At 44.4% G+C, this 21,427-nt stretch overlaps 1 protein-coding gene across 1 annotated transcript; it reads right to left on the reverse strand.

Annotated features, from left to right (window-relative positions):
* Positions 1-3,359: 3,359 nt before the first annotated feature.
* On the reverse strand, positions 3,360-8,071 carry LOC126564743 (dual oxidase maturation factor 1). Its single transcript, XM_050221841.1, has 8 exons — positions 7,884-8,071; positions 6,414-6,471; positions 4,465-4,819; positions 4,186-4,397; positions 4,020-4,099; positions 3,843-3,964; positions 3,537-3,767; positions 3,360-3,445 (listed from the first exon to the last, which is right to left on the reverse strand). The coding sequence occupies exons 1-8, from the start codon at positions 8,046-8,048 to the stop codon at positions 3,403-3,405; spliced, it is 1,266 nt and encodes a 421-aa protein (XP_050077798.1). The 5' UTR covers positions 8,049-8,071; the 3' UTR covers positions 3,360-3,402.
* Between the last annotated feature and the right edge of the window lie 13,356 nt (positions 8,072-21,427).

Here is a 21,427-nt window from a genome sequence, read left to right on the forward strand (position 1 = left end):
ACACGACACGAAACGATCGACGGGATAGCTGTGCCGTCAGTGCAACACCCACACCACTACAAACGCACGGGAATCGCTGACCGCTGCGTTGTGGGGTGCATGTGCAGCGGGAAAGTGGACCCGCGGAAGATGATCGTGCTACCGCCGCACGCACCTATGCGCTTTCTTTGAGCTGGCTACACCGGCGCGCAGGAGTGAGGGTGACACCACCGTTGACGATGACGATGCTACTAGTACGTTGCTGATGGGTTTGTTACACTTCATTTTTGCTTCACTTTCAACATCGGCGGCGTTTGAGCGCGACCGCTACACGGTCCCACCACGGCGTCGACGACGACGTTGTCGACGCTGGAAATAATTTTGCTTGCCCAATGCCCGCCAGAGAGACCAAAAGCGAGAGAGAGAGAGAGAGAGGGGAAGGTGCCTAAAACGCCACACACTTCGCAGTGTGACACGCAGACAGCCTACATAGGCTCTTGCCGTTGATGATGGTGGGCCTGTGTGGCGATGCACTGCACTGTACGGTGTGCGTTTTTTTTTTCGCTTGACCAAACTTTTACGGACGATTGCAAAAGGGACACATTCGGACGTCAGAGAAAGAGGCACCGCATTCCATTAGAGCTTCTTTTTTCCGCATCAGCGCATAGGATTTTGTCCAGCCGCAAACTGCTTGATCATCAGAACCCCGCCGTTGGTAGCAAACGGAAGCACTTACGGGCAGCAGCTTTTTGCTTCCAGCGTGTGCCACTTTAAAGGCAAAAAAGTGTACGCGCGGTACCGCGATCGATTTCTCTAAATTTATCAAACGAACACACGGGCGGGCTGTATCCGCAACACGTCGCTACTTTCTTCTCGATCACGACCACTCAATACACGATCACCATTCATCGGTGGTGTTGGTGGACGACGGACTGTGGCGGCAGCAGCTTCACACAGATCGTTCAATTAAAGCAACATTTAACAGATATACAGCACACAACACACTCTCGATCGGACACTCAAACTGAACTACAGCAGGGACAAATACCTAGGCAGTGCAAATCGTCCCGTACGACGAGCGTTTAGTGCGTACGCAGCAATGTTATGCAAACAGGGGGAGAAACGACGCGGCACGGACTACAAATCAAAACCAACCACCTTCTGCTTCGTCTTCTTGGTTGTCTTCTTTCTTTGGTGCGTGGGACTTGGTACAATCGTACCGAGTTTACGGGCAGTGATTGCACGGATGGACGGTGATAGCTAGTTTATGGGACGAAACACACTACACGCACAACAAACAACGAATTAAATAACTTCAACCATCACATTTTGCTTGCACTACCATTTTCAAACTGTGCAGCTTTTTGTTTTGCTGTTGTGTGCACACTGTGGCATTTCGTTTTGGTCAAATAGAATGACGTTTGACATGACCCATGTAACAATTTTGTGTTGTTCGAAATTATGTATATCCTCATTTCGAAAGAGGCTTTTTATTTCGATGACACAACTAACAAGAGGCTTTTCCATGCAGGGAAACTGTATTTGAGGGGTAGTCTGAAAAATATGTAACGGTAGTTCAGACCGTAGGGCTTGTTGTTGTAATAAGATTTATTCTTTTTTGTATTAGTTAATTTAATAATAAGTATGACGGCAAATCACCGTTTTGTCTTATGCTATTGGCGAAAAAAGGGTTGTGTGTGTCGTAAAAAGTATTCATTTGAAATTCTAGTAAATGTGCCATATATTTTTCATCGAAATCGGTCTCAATATTTAAAGCTTTATTACATCAATATTACGTTTTTTTAGTTAAACACACAGCAGCGAATATTTAGATTCTGGAACTCCAGAGCCCAATGGTAGGACGACAACGGCACCGGTCTTCAAACGGCAGGACCGAGTTTTAAAGCTCATCCGGACCGTCCTCCCGTAGTGAGGACTGACTAACCAACTACGTGGTATCTGCAGTCTAGAAAGTCATTTCGATGGCCGGCATGACCTAAGAGGTCGTTAAGCCAAGAAGAAGAAGTATTTAAAAAATATCGACGAAGATGAAACTACTTACAGATAACTCAATGGATTTTATTTAGTTCAAATACTTCATCGATATAGTATTCCTGGAAAACGTTTCCTCCTTTCCCGTGTGATTCTTTGGCAGCTATGTGCAGCTTTAGTTAAAATCGTTTCATTTCTTTAATGATGCCTCTTTTTTCCTTGTTAGTTTCTACAGCTTTTTAAGGGACGTATCAGTATAAAGAGTGGGTGGAATGTGTTTTATATTAAAGGTTTTCAGTTATCTCCAGAAATGAGAAGACTCTTGAAGTTACGAAGCTTTTCTAACCGGTCATTAAAATATGTCTTCCAAAAATAGTAAACTCAGCTGTTTCGGTCAGAAAGTACAGAAATTATTCAAATGAAATGTAAATTACAATATTCTTTTTCTTCTCGACCTTCTAGGTCACACCGGCAATCTAATGGCTTACTAGACTCGCAGATACCTCGTAGGTGGATAGTCAGTCCTCACTACGAATGAACGGTCCGTATGGGATTTGAACCCCGGTCCTACCGTGTGAAGACTGTGGCCGTTGGCACCTCCGCACCACCTCAATAAACACGATATTCAATCTCCTATAAATTTGGACAGTCGAACGATGTGTACTTTTCGTTTTTTGTAGCAACTGACGGTTTGTTGAACGTTTCATCACTTCATAAAGCAAAGCATTAAACAATACCTCTGCAATTTTTTTGTTCAAATCTGAATGTTTATTCCATTTGTCCATTTTGCGATTTTACGGTCACAGATTTTTCGTCAAGTAAAAGTTTACAATCTTCCTTAAATATTACAAATCATATGGTCTTACATTGCAATGATTAACATATATCGGCGCTATAAGCGCTTCGTTTCGCGTTTTGCTACGCATTATAGAAACTGTTACATCGCTAAACACTGGTACAGGAACAATAAATAACTTAAAATTGATCAGCCCTATTATCGAGTGGTTTCCATGTTCCACCACATTGACCGCTCAAATCAATTGCGATTAGCAAAATCTACGTTACTTTGCACGTGGTTTTTCTTCTTCAATTGTTTGGTTCAGTTTTCACTTTAAAAAGTCCTGTACTAAGAATAAAACTTAATTATCAAGTCCCCCCCCCCTCCCCACTACAAAAAGGTGCTTCACTAGCGCTAGCAACTTTTATCAATTTTGTTTGTCACGTGGCCGTGTACAGCGTTGGAGATATGTGTTAAAAAGAAGGATTATCTTTAAAATACTTGGGAACCGATCAATGCCTAGATGCAGGCGATTGCTGTAAACTCTTACAAATATCACAAAAGATCGTCATCCACGAGACGGCACAGCTCTATCTAGCTCCTCGTTGTGCGATCACTATTCAAGACGCTACACATGGCGTACTATACGGCTATTACCAATTGGAAATTTCGCGCGTACGTTCCAATGGAGGTTTCCTGAAAAGAAGGAATCAACGTAAAATTGGTTAATAGGTGTTTAAAATGATGACTCCTGCTGGTAGGGTTTCGAACTTCATATTTGACTTACGGTAGCATTCGCGATAGTGCCACCTTGTGGAGCGACTGGGACATGGCAGCGGCAGATGCAATACTAGATGTGGAGTCCTGCGAAATGGTACGCTGGATACCTTGAGGAGGCGTCTGTTGCGCCCGCCGGAACGGATAGCGCCATGGTGACTTGGGAACGTCGTGCTGGAATCCACGGTTTTCGATGCCCATCTTATCGGTATGCTGATCGCGCGTTTTGGAGGATAGACGTCTGAAAGAAAACGATGCGAAATAATTCGTTCATGCTCGATCATTTGTACCATTCTAAACTTGATAAGATATTTACCTCAGGATGCGAGATCCTAGACCTGGTGGTTCTTCAAGGCCTTTGCTGTTGCGCTTGCGATATCGAACATCATGAGACTCTTCGAGAATTACGTGCCGGTCATACGGTGTGTCATAGTAAACCTAAAATGGAGAAAAATGCTAGAAATGTTTACGAAACAAACCAAACTTATCTAACCTCCAATATGGTGGAAAAGCGATGAGGCCACACAAGATCAATGATGGAAATGACTAATCCGATCGCGAAGCATAAGACCCCTGGAGCGAAGAAGAAAAAAATAAACGTTTTAAAAATGCACAAAAGATCTGGTGAAACGGGCTGCCCATGGTCGGGTTGGACTTACCAGCGATGAGTACAAGATAGAAACACCACCCCAGATGGAAATCGATTCGCGCTCCTTCGATAACGATCGTCAGCGGTCGCTTCGGTAGCATGGAGCTGTAGCCGATGCTGGCCCCTATCAGCAGCGCACCGGTCAGGGCCATCGTGTAGGCACCGTAGCGAGGAACCGCGACCAGCAGCAGATTCATCAGAAGCCAAGCGGCAAACGATGCCCTAGAAAGTGAAGCGGTGCAAATTTAATGTCACGCCAAGACGGCTCACTGCGAGCACAGCACAGTACCATAGTAGAATGCTTGCATAGTATCCTGCTGCACGGTACTGTCCACCCCAGGCGAACCCTTCCTGTCCGAGGCTGAAGTACTCCGCCACCGTCAGTATCGGATACGGTAGTCCACGCTGCAGTGCATTGCGGTAAGAGTTCCCCATGTCATTCGCCTGATTCCAGCTGAATCGCTCGTTAAAATCAATGTCCGGTGGTGTCCAGTTGCCAACCGGCAGTGCCGTCAGCGTGATGTTGATGTGCATCAGCCCGATGTGTGCCCCGATCCGGGCGGGCAGCTTCTCCCGGGAAAATGCCCGGTACGGTGCCACGATCGTCGATTGAGCCACATGCCAACCGGATCCAAGACGACTTACTGTCAGATGGTGGTCAGAATGGATAGGAGGATAGGTTGAAGTCCGAGCCACGAACAGAAAGCAGGCAAACCAACAACAAAAAAAAGGCACAAGGAAGAGATGAAGAATTAAGATTTGAGTTAGCTTAGTTTAGTGTTTTACTGCTCAACGACGCGGTGGGTCTGTGACCTTCGTACAGAAATGGTCAAAACCTGCGTAGTGGCGTTTGTAAGCTGATTGTTCCGGTCCGTCAATAAGTCATTGCTGCTAAGCTACTGACGAGCCGCGTTTATCGTGCAATTTTTGCGAACCCGATTCGACCGCTTCCTCTACCCGCTTTGCGAAGATTTTATTTGAGCTCATTAACAGTGGCATATAACTTTTGAGTGCCTTTTTTTTGAATGTCTTGTTTTGCCAAAAAAAAGCAAGGATACACGAGCACCGAAAACTGGCGACTCATTTAAGCCGCAAAGCAAAACGATCAAAACAAGAGCACGAAAATCTCAGTAACACCGTCCAGTGAAAAAGCGCACATCCGGGCATAGAATGGTGCTGTTGTTTGTGGAGGAAATCGTTTTAAGCATGGCCAACGATGGTATCTTTTTCTGTTGTGACGAACCATCACAGCGATGGCTGCAACTAGTATTGTGTGGGGCAGCCTGGATCGCCCTGGAGGAAGTGACGATCGTTTTATGCTTAATGCTTAACCCTGGCTAGACAAGATGTGCAATGGAACACAAACTAACGAGAGATGATGGTGAAGTAGGGAGTTGGTTGGAACGCTCAAAGAGGTTAGCAAAGACCATTCGAAGGATTAATTTGGAATTACTAAAATTTTTCTGCTTTGAAGCTTATTTTCCGTTCTATTTAATGTAGGATCATGAGAAAGATTCTCTGGTTTGTAAATGTAGATTGTTCCGACCAGAAATAACTAAATTCTTCTTTATCAAATTCATTAGGTAAGATTCTAATTTGTTGGACACTTTTTCAAATTAATATCTATCTGTCTGTCGGTTACTTCTAGAGACAAACGCAAAAATCTAGCCGTTATATCGATAATTTTCATAAAATTTCTTGTGCTTTTTGAAGGTGGCTGGTGTATATTTACTGGAAGGATGTCTAGAAGCGTTCAAATCCGGTTAACCGCTTTTAGAGATTAATCCATTGGAAACGGAATATATACCTCGCTCGATTCTTAGATGGGATTTAGGGCAAAGCGGTACAGTCTTGTAGCAATCAGCAGTCATCCATTTCATGTGCTTAGTCGTGTCATGAGTATTGCTTGCCGAGACCAGACGAACCAATGTTTCTGTCTTATCAAAAAATACAATGATATGCGTACTAGCAGTTTACTGATTAAAAAAGTCGATTACCTTTAGGAGGTTTACTGTAAGTTTAATTGAAGTTCTTTTTGATTTTAAACCAGATAGTGCAGATGGTAGCGGTTGGTTTAAGAAGGAATACAATAAAATCTACAATAAAATGTGTTTTGCTTTGATATATCTATCGAACATTTGTTCAAACAATCAGATCAATCCTTAACTGGTGGCGACTACCGGTAAAACACTATATATTGAAATATAATTTATCCTGTTTAAGCTTTGGAATACATACCTAATATGACTAGTCCAACAAAAAGGCTTAAAGTAACGGTGGTAAATGTTGTAAATTTCTGCAAAAAAAGAGGAAAGAAAATTAATTAGAGTACACTATATAATCGTTAAGGCGTATCTACCGGCGATGATCGATGGAATAAATCAATTAAAACAATATTAACTCACTGTTATGTTATTAATTACAAACATGTGGAGCATTTATGTTACCTACAAATTATAAACAGCCTTCCCACCCACACATACACACACATACAATCACAAAAACGGTGCGGCTCAGGCGGTATGTCATGCAGGCGGTCCATATAAATCACTTAACCCGTATGTTTCTCGTTTGCAGCTTCCAATCGTGCAATAAATCAACCAAAGTGATCAATTTGGCGCAAACCCTATAGTAAGCAGCCTTTAACCTGCACCCGTTTGGCACCCATTGGAAAATCTTCTCCACGGGTGGGAACAAGAGAATTTTGCAAAGAAACAAACCGTTTCTGCTTTCTATGTTAGCAAATGTTTGCAAACATCAATTTATCGGCCATCAATCAATCGTCGTTTCGGCAAGGGTGCAAATCACTAAAACCAGGAGACGAATCGCACCATGATCGAATCGGTGCGATCAGTGCGAAACCAATCGGTAGCCGAACTGTGGGAGGTTTGATCATAACGTGCCGAAATTCACGCATTTTGCTGCAACCGCGGGACGAGATCGATCGGTTACCCCTCGTCATCCTAAACGAACTGGTCGGATTGGTGGCGGGCCACGCAACTCCCGACCAGTGGCATGGCTGGTGGGGCGGGTACGCGGGTAATAATAATTTTTTGACATGAATTTATACCCCGTGTCTCATTAAACGCATAAAATTATCCTCCAAAAATGGGCGCACTTTGGGACCACCGTGAAGTTGCGATCGTTTGTGAGGCTAATGCACACCGAAACGCTTGGTGGGATGACGAACTTTGCATTAGTACTCGGTCACGCTGCACGCAGGAAAGTTAGTAAGTAGGTAAGCGTGCGAAAGCCAAGCACGGTGGAGGAGATCGTGCGTAGCTGCCGGTATGAACGCTTCGTTTGGTTGTGTGTTTACTTTGGCAAAAGGCTATTTAACAACTTCAAATATTGAACCACGTTCCAACCAGCGGATTGCCAAGAGGCTTAGGATGGTGATGCGCACAAATGCAGCGTTATGTGGGCATTTGCAAATGTTTTCATTCTTTTTTCGCCACATAGTTTATTTGCAGAAGATGCAACAAGATGTGTTACAGCTTATCACAGAGCATAACTCCTCGTATTATCGTTTAACGTAATACAAATATTTATTTTCGAGAATACAACAACAGCTTTAGCAGCGAGTTAGACAAATATGTTATATGTTTTGGTAAATTGCGAAGAATTAAACATGTTTATACGCATCCCGGAAATCTTTTGCTTGGATAGTTTCAAATGAAGCTGTGTGTTGAAAGTCACACTACCTACCTGCTTCCTTACACCGGGAAATATGACCAGAAACGCCAAATAAACGGTGGCAAACATAACACAGACGGCCACAATGGAGACATCGCCAGTGACGGGAGTTCGGTTCGAGAAGGAATAAAGCGTTGGCGCTCCGTCATCGCGGAACGCGTCAAACCAACCTTTCATTGTTCAAAATGGTCCTATTTTGAATATCGTGTCGCTGCAGCACCTGTAGAAGGGAAAGATGACAGGAGAGAACGTTATTAGAAGAAAAAAAAATCTGCATAAGCATGAACAAAGCGAAAAACACCGCCACAATTGTAAAACCGTCCGGTGGCCGTGTTAGATAACGGTGCTGGTACTAACATTATATCGTAATCAGCACCAGCCCCAAGCGAAACAATAACCCGGAAGAACTACTCAACCGGCGCTCCTACCATTTCACACCTATAGAGCAACTGAACAGCAAAGACGTGCGACGACGAGCTAAGTTGGCAGGGTGAGGACAGTTAAACAGAGGCGAATATAATTAGTCGTTTTGAATAATGGAGCTGTCAAGTGGTCTACATTGGTGAAAAACGAAAATGGTGTATGTGGACAAACAGGGCGCAAAAAATTTGCATTATTTAACTGCAATTGAATTCTTTTTTTGGGACGGTCCGGGCAGTTTTCACGAGCTAGGACTGGGAAACCTAGCAATAATGACAGGCTAAACCCGTTTGAGATCGTAGCATAAAAGAAGCAGAATTTCTTCTTGGCTTGACGACCCGACCTCTAAGATCACGCCGTCCAACGAATAGACTTACCAGACTGCCTATACCACGTTGTTGGATAGTCAGCCCGGATGGGATTTGAACCCCGGCCCAGCCGTTTGAAGACCGACGCTGCTGTCGCATTCACCACCGGGCATTATAAACTATGAAGCAGAACTATGCTGTAGAAAAAAAGTTATTTTTTTTATATGTCAAGAAGTATACAGAAAATGCAACATTGTTGGGAATTCTCTTAAAGATTTTTTTACAATAACAAAAAGCACACTTCAGTCTGCCTCCAGCTTCCGTAGCGAAAGGACGTGTTTCGCTCGAAAGCGTCTTTACGGATCATTTGTATACGGCAGAAAGAGGCTATTGTTCTCGAGTGCGAATGCGTAGTCAACGCGATTACCCGTAACGCACCTATCGGTGTCTCCGTCTTACTCCGATATTCGTGCGGAGAGCGTACCGTTACTTATATCGATCGAGTGGCGATCGACGTGTGTTCTTGTGTTGTGAGTGTGTGTATCGTTGCTGCTGATCGTAGCGATAAGCAAGCGTATCAACGCAACGCTATCGCTTTGATCGACGCTTGTGCCACAAGTTAGTGTGTGTGTGTGTCGGTGTGTGTTTATTTGTGCATCGTGTGATACGGTAAGTGTTTCCCCTTTTTTTATCCGCTCCGTTGTCTCCGGCCCTACCATGGCGGTAGAGCAGGATGCTTCCGACTCCGATCGGGAGAATGATCACTCGAAAGAAATGAAAAGAAAGCCAGGGCGTCCCAAGGCTGCACCAGCGGCAAAAAAAATTGCCTTGGACGAAAGGCCTTCGACATCGAAGGCCACTTGTAGTAGTGTCACTTTGGCAAAGAGTGCCCAGGTGACAAAAAGTGCCCCGCTGACAAAGGGTGCCCCGCTGGTAGCAACTAACGAGCCGCTATCAGAACACCGAGCGCGTGCTTACCCGCCGTCGTGGGAGGGTAAGCCAATAGTGTATTTTATGCCGCGAGTTAAACAACTCGATGTAAGGACGATCGCGGCATCGTTATTCAAAAAGTACCCGGGCGTTGCCGATGTTTTTCGGATGCGCCCAAACAAGATCAGGGTTACCGCAAAGGACCGGGCTCAAGCCAACGTCATTGCGGCTGACCCAGAATATACGGAGCACTACCGGGTTTATATTCCCGGTAGTCTGGTTGAGGTTTCCGGCGTAATCGAGGATTTCGATTACCCTGAGGAGGAAGTGGTGCAATTGGGCTTTGGGGTTTTTCAAACCCCGAACTCGCCCAAGATAAAAGTGCTTGAAGCAAAAAAGCTCTTCAAGCTTGATGCTTCAAGCAAGCCAGAAAAAAAATATGTCCCGACCTCCTCAATCCGGGTTACGTTTGAGGGTACGGTACTCCCGCAGGCCCTCATCCTAGAAGGCCTCAGGATACCCATTGACCGGCCGTACGTACCAAGGGTGGCCACCTGTTCAAAGTGCAGTCGGATTGGGCATGCCGATGCGTTTTGCACTCGCAAAACTTCCTGTGGAAAATGCAGAGGGGCACATGCCACCGAGGAGTGCAAAGCTCCCTCCCAAAAATGTTCGCATTGCCGGGACGAGTGGCACGAGGTAGCTTTGTGCCCCGTGTACCGAAAACTCCAAAAGGAGCAGACGAAAACAATATCCGAAAGGGCACGCGGATCGTACAGCGATGCTCTAAAGGGAGCAAACGCATCAAACCCTTTTGCTGTTTTGGGTACAGATGCAAATGGCAAGTCCAGCCCGACTGCACTCGAACAGGTGCCATTGAGACCGGTGAAGAGAGTACCTTATAAAAAGGTACAAAGGAAAGTCCTAAGGACAAAAACTAAATCCTTGGCACAACAGCGTCTCGCCAAAGCTAAAGCTTCCATCCCAGTCCAAAAACGAGATGCTGAACATCCCATTCCCGCTCCCCAAATTGCCAGGAAGGAGCCCAAGAAAAAGCGATCTCCCCGGACCGAAGCCCCTCTGGAAAGCTTGGCTTTTCCAATCGGGGGTTGTCCGAAAACCCCTACCCCGTCCCTTTCCGAGATCCTAGAGTCCCTCCTCATGACCCTCAACCTCCCGCAGCACCTGCACATGATCGCTACTTGGGCCCTTCCTTTCCTGAAGGGGATGATCAAACAGTGGCTGGCCCAATGGCCATGCTTGAGCATGATGGTCCGATTGGACGATTAATTCCTCCAAGGGCTGCCATCTTACAGTGGAACTGTAGGAGTTTGCTTGGCAAGTTAGACTCCTTTAAAGCATTAGTGGGCGAGCACAACTGCGATGTGTTCGCCCTCTGTGAAACTTGGCTATCGGAAGAAATTAATCTTACCTTCCCTGGATATAATATAATCCGTGAAGATCGCATTACAAGGGGTGGGGGAGTACTAATTGGTGTTCGAAAGAGTCACGCTTTCAACAGAATACCTACCCCTAGGCAAGAAATTATCGAAAATGTCGCAGTCAAGGCAAAAATTGGCGATCTTCACGTGACAATTGCATCCATTTATATCCCCCCGATAGCCAACAATGAAAAAGAAAAAATTGAAAAGATCAAAGAGGATCTTGGAAATTTAGCAGCGGTCTTGCCTGGACCACTTTTGATCCTGGGAGATTTCAACTCCCATGGAATCGACTGGGGCTGCGATAAGGATGACATTCGCGCTCCAATTATCCGAGACATCTGCGACAGATTTGGGCTTTCAATCCTCAACTCAGGAGAGGCAACTAGGATGCACACACCGAAGAGTAGGGCGAGTGCACTGGACCTGTCTCTATGTCCATCAGCGATGGCCCTGGATTTTAGTTGGAAGGTGATCCAGGACCCTATCGGCAGTGATCACTTGCCGATAGAAATTTCCTACATCAAGGGAGGATGTCCAGGAGGTCGAATCCCCGTTAAATGTGACTTAACGAGGAACATCGACTGGACGAGATACGGTGAATTAGTAGCCGCTTCGCTTTCTCTTGACTTGGAAGATTTGTCTCCAGTTCAGGAGTACGAAAAACTTGTTTCAATTATAAACAAGTGCGCTCTTGAGGCCCAAACAAGGCGTTCCCACCAAGCAAGGACATTCAAAAAACCTCCCACTCCTTGGTGGGACAAGGATTGCCAAGCGGCTTTTAATAAGAAGCGGGAGGCGTTTAAAGCATTCCGGGACACGGGCTCAAGGTCTTTATATGAAAAATATAAAGGACTGGAGAGATCGTGTAAAAACCTGTTGAAGGCGAAGAAAAAGGGTTATTGGCGTAGATACGTCAATAACCTAGACCCTTCCGCATCACTTAATTCGCTTTGGAGGATGGCTAGAAGGATGCGAAACAGCAACAACATCAACGAGAGCGAAAGCTTTTCTGGCGAGTGGCTAAATGAATTTGCCCACAAGCTTTGCCCTGATTTCGTTCCTGCGCAGAACTTTCATCAAAATGCGCCTGGCAGTGACCCTATCATGGACTCACCGTTCACTATGGTTGAGCTATCGCTTGCTCTCCTTTCAAGCAAAAATTCTTCCCCAGGCCTGGATCAGATCAACAGCAAACTGCTGCAAAATCTTCCCGACATGGGCAAGAAACGTCTGTTAAGAATCTTCAACGATATGTTGGAGTTCAACAGCGTCCCGCAAGAATGGAGGGAAGTGAAAGTTGTCACTATTTTGAAGCCTGGCAAACCGCCATCAAGACACGATTCATATCGGCCGATATCATTACTTTCGTGTCTGAGAAAACTCCTTGAAAGGATGATTCTTTTACGGTTAGAAGAATGGTTGGAAACCAACAACCTTCTCTCAAGTACTCAGTTTGGTTTTCGTAAAGCCAGAGGTACTAATGACTGTTTAGCGCTTTTGGTGACTGAAATAGAGCTTGCCCGTGCACGCAAGCAGAACATGGGGTCTATCTTCCTTGACATACAGGGGGCATTTGACTCAGTTTCTCCATACAAACTGAGTCAAAAGTTAGAAAATGCGGGCCTGGGACCAAAGTTGAATAACTTATTATTCAACCTTTTGTCGGAAAAAGCTATGAATTTCAACAATGGTCACGTGCAGTTAAAACGGACCAGTTTCCATGGACTAGCACAAGGGTCCTGCTTGAGCCCACTGTTATATAACTTTTATGTTAGTGAGATAGACTCTTGTCTAGCGCCAAACTGCAGTCTTAGACAATTGGCAGACGACGGCGTTATATCTGTTGCAAGCAGAGACGCCGACGAAATACAACTGGCTTTACAAACCACTCTGGACAATCTTTCCGAGTGGTCTGAAAACCTTGGTATCAAGTTCTCTGCAACGAAAACTGAGATGGTAGTCTTTTCTCCTTTTAGCGATACGGGAAAAAACAGGGAGAAAAGGCTATATGACCCGAAAATTGATGTCTTTCTGTATGGTGAAAAGATATCAATTACCGACAATTTTCGATACCTTGGTGTATGGTTCAATTCTAGGCTAAACTGGAGTACTCACTTCACCCGTCTGGTGCAAAAATGCAGTAAAAGAATCAACTTTCTAAGGACAGTCACAGGATTCTGGTGGGGCGCACATCCATCAGACGTCCTGAGACTGTATAAGACAACGGTGCTATCCGTATTGGAATATGGAAGCATATGCTTCCATTGGGCATCCAATACGTTGATACTCAAGCTTGAAAGGCTACAGTACCGCTGTCTTAGACTCGCACTAGGGAGCATGAAATCCACACACAACATGTCCCTAGAAGTGATGACCGGAGTGATGCCGCTCAAACTACGTTTTGAAATGCTGTCGCTTCGCCTTCTAGTCCGTTGTTCAGTATCAAATCCCTTGATAATAGAAAATTTTGAAGCGCTTCTAGAGACAGGTTCTAAGAGCAAAATCCTCAAGATCTACGAAGATTTTGTTGCCCTACAAGTGCATCCTAGCGCTCCACAGGCATTAAATCGTGCTGCCCTTCCTGAGAACTACAGTTCCATTTTAATAACAGATTCCTCATTGCACGAGGAAATTAAGACCATACCTAATGATCTTCGCCCGAGGGTAGTTCCGGGTATTTTCATGGATAAGTATGGTCATTTAGACCAAATAAGCCAGTACTACACTGATGGATCATCCTCTGAGGAGGGCACTGGCTTCGGTGTTTTTAGCGAGTTCACCGAAGCTTTTTTCAAATTGAGGCAGCCATGTAGTGTTTACACCGCAGAGCTAGCCGCAATATTTTACGCACTATCGATGATAGCAGCGAGACCTTCGGATCAGTACTTCATCTTCACTGATAGCCTTAGTGCTATTGAAGCTCTGAGATCTCCGAAGGCTGTTAAGAGTCAGGATTTCCTCACCATAAAAATCATTGAACTGCTTGGCTCAATGTTCGATAAGGCGTATAGGATCTCGCTAATTTGGGTCCCTTCTCATTGTGGAATTCCCGGCAATGAAAAGGCAGACTCACTGGCCAAAACAGGCGTCCAAGAAGGCGCTTTTTACGACCGACCTATCTTGGCCCAGGAGTTCCTTCGTTTCCCACAGCAACTTTTCCTGTCTCGCTGGCAGAGCATGTGGGAGGCGGATGAACTCGGGCGTTTTCTCTTCTCGATCTCTCCGCAAGTGTCCCTGCGGCCTTGGTTCGATGGGCTCTCTGTAGACCGGGCGTTCATACGGATGATGTCTCGACTGATGTCGAATCATTTTGCGTTGAATGCTCATCTACAGCGTATAACTCTGGCTCAGACAAAAGTGTGTGGCTGCGGTAACGGATTCCACGATGTGGATCACCTTCTGTGGTCCTGCGTGGAATTTGAAACCGCAAGACCCTCCTTGTTGAGCGCAGTCGAGAATGTCGGCAGACGACCGGGTACAGAAATCAGAGAAGTGTTGGCTACCAGGGACCTCCTCTACATGAGGATCATTTACCGATTCGCCAGAGACAACGGTCTTGTCCTATGATTCCACATCCCAAGTATCCTTCCAATCCTTGTTCGTATTCCCCAATTCCTTTTTTGTTAAATGTTGTGTTGTCTATGTTTTAAGTGTATTTTTTGTAGTGCCACGGGTGATCCGATGACTGGGCAATAGCACTCGAGGGTGATTCCAACACTGCCGTAAAAGGGAGGCAGGCGTTGTTCAAAGTGCAGTGTTCTCCACTCCAGTCCAGTTTTGGCACATTGAGTTTGACAACGTTGGCGTCGGGTTCGGGGTGTTCGGCGGGTTCAGTCTCGGGAGTAGTGAAGTCGCTTTCGCTGCTGCGGGATAGAGCTTGTCGATCATCCTTTGATTGGACGTTGACTAGATTGAGCTTGGAATGTCATTGCTGGAATGCACTGGAGAACACTGTACGAAGACAAATAAATGTGCTGTCTAAACAATATTTGTTTGTTTGTTGCAGTCCAGACCAATCCACAAAGGACAACAATAGAACGGCCACATCACCACTATAGCCGGAATTCGGATGTAACCAACCACCATCATCACAATAGACACAGCAATAGCCCCGGACCATCAAAACTCACAACAACCACCACTACATCATCATCATCATCATCATCATCATCATCATCATCAGCATCATCAACACCATCACCACAACCATCCACAACCGAGTATGCCCGGGATAAGGCAAATAATAGGGAGGAAATGCCTTATCAATATGATTGTAATTTTTTTTTTTTTTTTCAACACAAGCGGTGTTGACAATACGGCATTGGACCGTCATAATCAATTGTAAATAAATAAAAAGCACACTTGTTAGAAAAGAAGTAGCGTTACCATAAATGGCGTCCCCAAATAAATCACGATAATTGAGAAGCAGCTTCAATACTGGCGACGAAATGCAAGTCATTTGTTAGATGTTCACTTATCTTCATCTAACGTCTCTCAACACCATCGCATTTAAGTGAAGCTATCCATGTGCGTTTTGTATGGAGGGAATACTGAAAGTCATTATTCATTTTTAACGTTCTGGTAACAAGCGGCAACAACCCACGAGTTTAAACTGTAAGGCATTTGTATATACACGTGAAACATTGAAGTACAAGAAACGATCCTCTGGTGCTATAAATAGTCTAAAAGTGGGTAGGAAGATGACAAGATGTTGCCACTGGAAGAACTCCATATTGAAGAGTATGAAGCTTTCAAAGAAATAGTTACAATATTTAAAGCTTCACTACCAGTTGCTGTGACTCTGGTGACTGTTTGTAAATTCTACAAACTTTCATCCACTGCAAACTCAAACTGCAATGCGTCTCCCACAAACTTGCCACTATGAGGTTATATCACTTGTGGAAGTCCCTAACCGCAACATACAAGATGAAGTGTATTTGCATTCGAAAATAAGCTCAAACCAACCGCCTGTGGCCAAATTCCGGCTAGTTCGTGCACACAATTGAATCCGTTACAATTGCACACCTTACCGTACCTTACCGTGCTTGGTGCACCATGTTTGTGACGCATATGCTGCCGGTGGGTAATTTGAAGGTGTGTAGGTTGCAAAAACTATTCCGTAACCGAAAAGTGGCACTGGTTTCCTGGCCGCTAGAAGTATGGATGCTGTTTCAGTGCTGTTGTTATGTGCACATGTGCCCATATCTTGTTGCGACAGATGCATTCTCGAATCTAAGGGAAGGCGGCTAACTACAACGGTATCTTTATGAGTGGTTAACTTTAGGTCGGGTGAACGTGCTTGCAAAAAACTGTCTTTTTACAATACCTCTAGAGTCTAGGCTGACCGTGTGACCGACCCCTAAAGACTAGCTAGACTAGAGCTACGGTGATACGAGTCAATGACGCGATATGACGTTTTAATTCTTTGCTCTGAGTTTAAACGAATAAATATAATAATTCTGTTATACTTATTGTACTTCTTCCTACAATAGGCTTAATGCCCTGGTACTAGTTTATGTCGACCATCTAATTTACGCTTACGATTTTTATTGATACCTTGCACTTGGTCAGTGGGGCGGCCTGGTGGTGTACGCGACAGCGGTACCGGTCTTCAAACGACTGGACCTGGGTTCAAATCTCATCCGGACAGTCCCCTCGTAGTTGAGGACTGACTAAGGTCTTCCATTACAGAAACTACCCGAAAAAAAGTTTATAATGCATTGCAAAATATTTAATAACCTAACAAATTGTTTAACACATCGGAAAAATGATTCACAACTTATTACATCGTTTGCGATTGAGCAACATGCTCCAAACGGTCACACTATTATTTCAATCATATAATTTAGATTCTCCTTCAACAGTCAATCCGTCCAAATAAGTGCATGGATCCAAACTTTTGTTTCACTGCGAAGGAAAACCTTTTCACTGATCATTGCTGGTACAGACGGGCACGCTCAACGTTGCTGCATCTTACTGAATGATAGTAATTTGCTACATGAACCGTACGATCCACGGTGAATGGTGGTAACGCTCAGCCCAGTGTCTAGCTAATTAGTTAATTCGTGAAAATGGAAATCGTTTAATATTTCTTACTCCTCCCTTCGAGCTTTAAGACTGCAACTCAACATCTCATCTGGATAAGGGTAAGGGTTAGATCAACGGACGGATTTGGAGCGAGAAAAGAGGGCCACGTTTCATAATCTTTTAAAATAATGAATATCATGTCATTGCGATGATATTAATCACGATACTTCGCATGGCATGTACTACAACTCGTTGGGAAAGAAGAAGAGAAAAATGAACGACGAACGTAGATAACTTTTCCACCCCAATACACTGGACACTACACTGAACTTTCGAGCAAAAGGTTACGTTTCAACAGCTGATCCAAAGGCAATCGAATGGCTCTACCGTGATGAACGGTATCATAGCTTAGGAGTAGCATAGTGCAGACGGTTGGCTCGGATCACCGGACGATATCTGATCATGAAGAATTGAGCAGTTAGGAGGAAAATAAGCATCCAGGTTCAAGCAATCTTCTGGCTTGTGTGGTGCAGTCTATTTGTTGAATTCAACGGGCCATATGTGGCCCCCTTGACGCGACTTTTTTGACGTTTACATTTATAGTTAACATTTACTGTTTTGCATTCGCCAAGTAATTGGCCGCACTGTACGTATACAATAGAGGAACGCAGAGCGCGACAGGTCTGATTCAAAACGATCACACACGGCGTTGAATTCGCGGCACATGACCAGGAACGGATCAGAGGCGCCAAAACGAGTACGACATTCCCCTACGTCAAGTGATCTAGCACGGAGTGATCTAGCACGGAGCGATCTAGCCGGGGCGTAAATGTTGATTGCAGAGGGATCGCCTGGATGAATTCCAGGCGAGCCAACGAGCGTGCCGATATGGGCCACCACACCACGCATGAGTATTCCACCACAGACAGAACGAAGGAGCAGTACAGCATCTTAACGGAAATCGGGTCCGGAAGATCACGCGCAAGCTAATTCAGAATGCCAACTAATTGATTACCCATGGCGACGATGTGCTCTAGCTGGTCATGGAAGCTCAACTTATCGTCAAGGAGCACTTCTAGATCTCTGATCTTAGCTTTTACGGACAAGGGCAGTGTCCGTAAAAGCTGTGTCCGTAAAAAGCAGTGCGTTGTAACCACAACGCACTTGTCGACGCATTTCTCCAAGCCATTCGTACAGCACCATGACTGGAACGCGCTGAGAGCATTCTGGAGATGCAGCTGTTCTTCCTGGTTGCGTATCGGTAGGTACAATTTAGCGTCATCCGCGTAAAGCAGGAGGCTGTCAGGAGGAAGCACTCGTGTGACGTCGTTCAAGAATATTACGAAGAGAAGCGGATTAAGGTTGCTCCCTTGTGGTACTCCTGAAGACCCGTTGATGCTTCGAGAGGTTTGGTCCCCTATCTTCACACGTTTCGAACGGTTGGTGAGGTAGGACCGCATACAGTTCAGCATTTGTCCCGGAAGGCCAAGAACCTGAAGCTTGGCGAGCAGCAACGAAGGCGGAACACTGTCAAAAGCTGCCTTGATGTCCGTACAAATTGCATCGATTTGAAGGCCTGCATCTTGTGGCAGGTGCTGATAAACTCAACCAGATTGATGGAAGTCGCGGCAATATTTTTGTAGAATACTGTTTTAATGCAGAGATTTTCTTTTTTTGAGGAACGTATTGAGTTATTCACAGAAGTTTGTTTAAATTTGCATCCATCGTAAGCTTTTTCTTGTTTATACAATCTGATCATATCGTCCCTGAAATAGTGATTTTTACTTAAGATAAAATATATTTTCGAAAGATTTTTTACGCCACCACAGTGAAGTTATTAACTCCCAACCGTATGAAATATGCTGAGTCAACGGCCCCTCAGTGTTGATAAATTCACGATTCATTGGCTGTATCCACTTCGAACAGCAACCAGTTCCTCGATATGTTGCCGATTCATTGATACGTCAATTTTGAATATTGCTTATGATGGAAGCATAAAATTTGGAGGGAAAAAAACATTACCAAGGTTATCCATAACGTATCGCCAGAACGAAGGCTGCTAGACTGGACGGATTGATGAAGTATTCTTGATTATGTTTTTTGGTTTGTTTCTCCCATTTGGTTTGGTAATCAGTTCTCATGCCAGGCTTGTAACAACAGAAAAACAAAAACAAGACGAGAACGGGCTGACAGCATTTTGAATTTGATGAAGATATTGTTTTTTTTTTTAAATGGCGGGATCGTAGTAAAGATCATCGAATTGACGAGATGTTTGGCAAGGCGAAGTTTCATCTCTTTGTAGTACTTGTTTATTTATTATCAAGTGGCTCACACAATAAAGAAGCGTACACTTTTAACCTCCCTGTCATTGACCCTTGCACAAGATGGACACGTTTTTGTGTTTCACCAATGCATATCCAGTGCGGGCACGATGCGTAAAGGTCCGCTATAATTATGTCCCTGATATGTGTGCGTCATCACTGCGTTGAGCGAATTTATGAATATTTACACGTGCGTCTCGATGTAGCATCGGAGCCGTTCTGTTGACTCGTTTGCGTACGAAAATCAACTCACCATGTGGTGACACATTGCACCACTGCCTTCGGACGGGTTTTTGCCACTACAGCGGTCGACAGTGTCCGGTTTTTGCCATTCGCTTAACGATCGGTTCCTTTTACGGACGCAAAGGACACAAATTGCATCCGCAGCAGACCGTTGGGACGGGGCGGTGTGGAAGCATGGCAAAGAAAAATGTGACTACCGGCGCCGTTGACATTCGTCGAGGATAACCACATACCGGTGGCGTTGAATGTTGAAGTGATAGCAGGAAATAACGCGACGCGTTGTGAGGTTGAATGGAGTGTTCGACATTCGACCATCACAAACAGAATCGTACGTACTTTGTATGTGATTGGTCGTTCTTTGTAGTAACATACGTGTTGAGAATCACACTCTTAGGTTTAGTACAATTTGTACTAAGATCTCAATCTAGTTCGTTTTTAGTTATTCTTTTGGTATAATGGTCACGGTAGATTGTGACCATTATGCGCAGGACATAAAAATATTATTTAAATGAATCATTATTAAAATGAGGAAAGTCATTTGAAATTAGTTTCTAGTGTCGCAAAAGCTAGCTTATGTATAAGATGAATTTGTAAAAAAGTTTCACTAGCTTATTCAATAATTTTAACGAGCCTGTTCATACTGTAATTTAAATAATTCTATGCTGAGCCATGCCTGAGGATGCCGGACTCATGCCCCGCCAAGAAGGTATTCGTCAGCGACCCCCAGTTCGACACGAGGCGTCGGGGAGCACAGCGAGTTCGTTGGCTGGATCAGGTGAAGGGTGACCTGTCGGAGATCGGGTGCCTACATGGATGGGAAGCTGCAGCCAGGGATCGAGTTTCCTGGAGATCTATCGTTGACCGGGCCATGTCACGACGACGTGCTCTTTAAAAGAGCAGGCCAACATGAGTGAGAGAGTGAATGCTGAGCCATATTTTTAATTTAAATAGCTCAAGTAACGAAGAAATTTTACAATTAAACATGATTTGAGTAGAAAGTTGATTGACTTACTAAAGCTATATTAAAACTAGTTAAAATAAGATTTTTTGGATTTTATAAACCAATAGTTTTAAAATTTTCAGTATGTCCTGCTCAGCCATGTTCACAAACTACTGTGGAGCTTGTATATGATTGCGTTGCGTGCAACTTGTTGGCCTATACTACTCTTTAACCTTTTTTAAAAAATACAGAGTTTTAAGCACGGAAAAAAATGGTTTAAAGATTTGTTTTCTTTTACGGAATTACAAACTTTTAAATAAATATTGTCAAAATTACAAACTGCCAATACAGTCGCAGTATCAGTATGTTCATGTTTCAAACCTTGAACTCCAACCGGCAACCTTCGGCAGGGCCACGATCGTCATCCACATTATCAATGCGCGTAGTAAACAAATGTGTGCACATACGTGTTTTCAGCTGTAAGTATACGGGTAATGCTACATTACGGTAGCTGCAGCTAAACGGCAGCAATCAACGAAGGACAGTCACGTAATATTAAATCACAAATCGATCCGACACGATGATACTGCTGAACGCTGCCGGGCAGTTTGAACCGGTGTACTTACTAGTGTACAAGTACTGTTCACAGGTTCATAATTATCCCTTGCTGATGAACGGAAAAGCCCTCCGAAGGGCGAGGGACTTACTAAATACTAAATACTAAATGCACCAACCAGCTTCACACATCTCCTCTCCTCTCCTCTCTCTTTTTCCAGTCGCTTCCTCTCCATCAGAGTGAAACATGTATAGGACGATTGCCATTACTAGACATGCCTAGTGCTAAGTAACGCAAATACAGAATTTCATTTGCTGAAGCAGTAATACAAGGGGTTTTAATTGACATTTCCCTTTCAAGTCTCTC

This window comes from Anopheles maculipalpis, chromosome 3RL (assembly GCF_943734695.1).
Source record: "Anopheles maculipalpis chromosome 3RL, idAnoMacuDA_375_x, whole genome shotgun sequence".
NCBI lineage: Eukaryota > Metazoa > Arthropoda > Insecta > Diptera > Culicidae > Anopheles > Anopheles maculipalpis.

Excerpts from the sequence above, each read along its gene's own strand:
- LOC126564743 (XM_050221841.1), bottom strand. The coding sequence starts at position 8,048 with ATGAAAGGTTGGTTTGACGCGTTCCGCGATGACGGAGCGCCAACGCTT. Across the intron at positions 4,100-4,185 it reads CTATCTTGTACTCATCGCTG|GGGTCTTATGCTTCGCGATC; the intron begins GTAAGTCCAACC and ends TCTTCGCTCCAG. Across the intron at positions 3,965-4,019 it reads GCTTTTCCACCATATTGGAG|GTTTACTATGACACACCGTA; the intron begins GTTAGATAAGTT and ends TCTCCATTTTAG.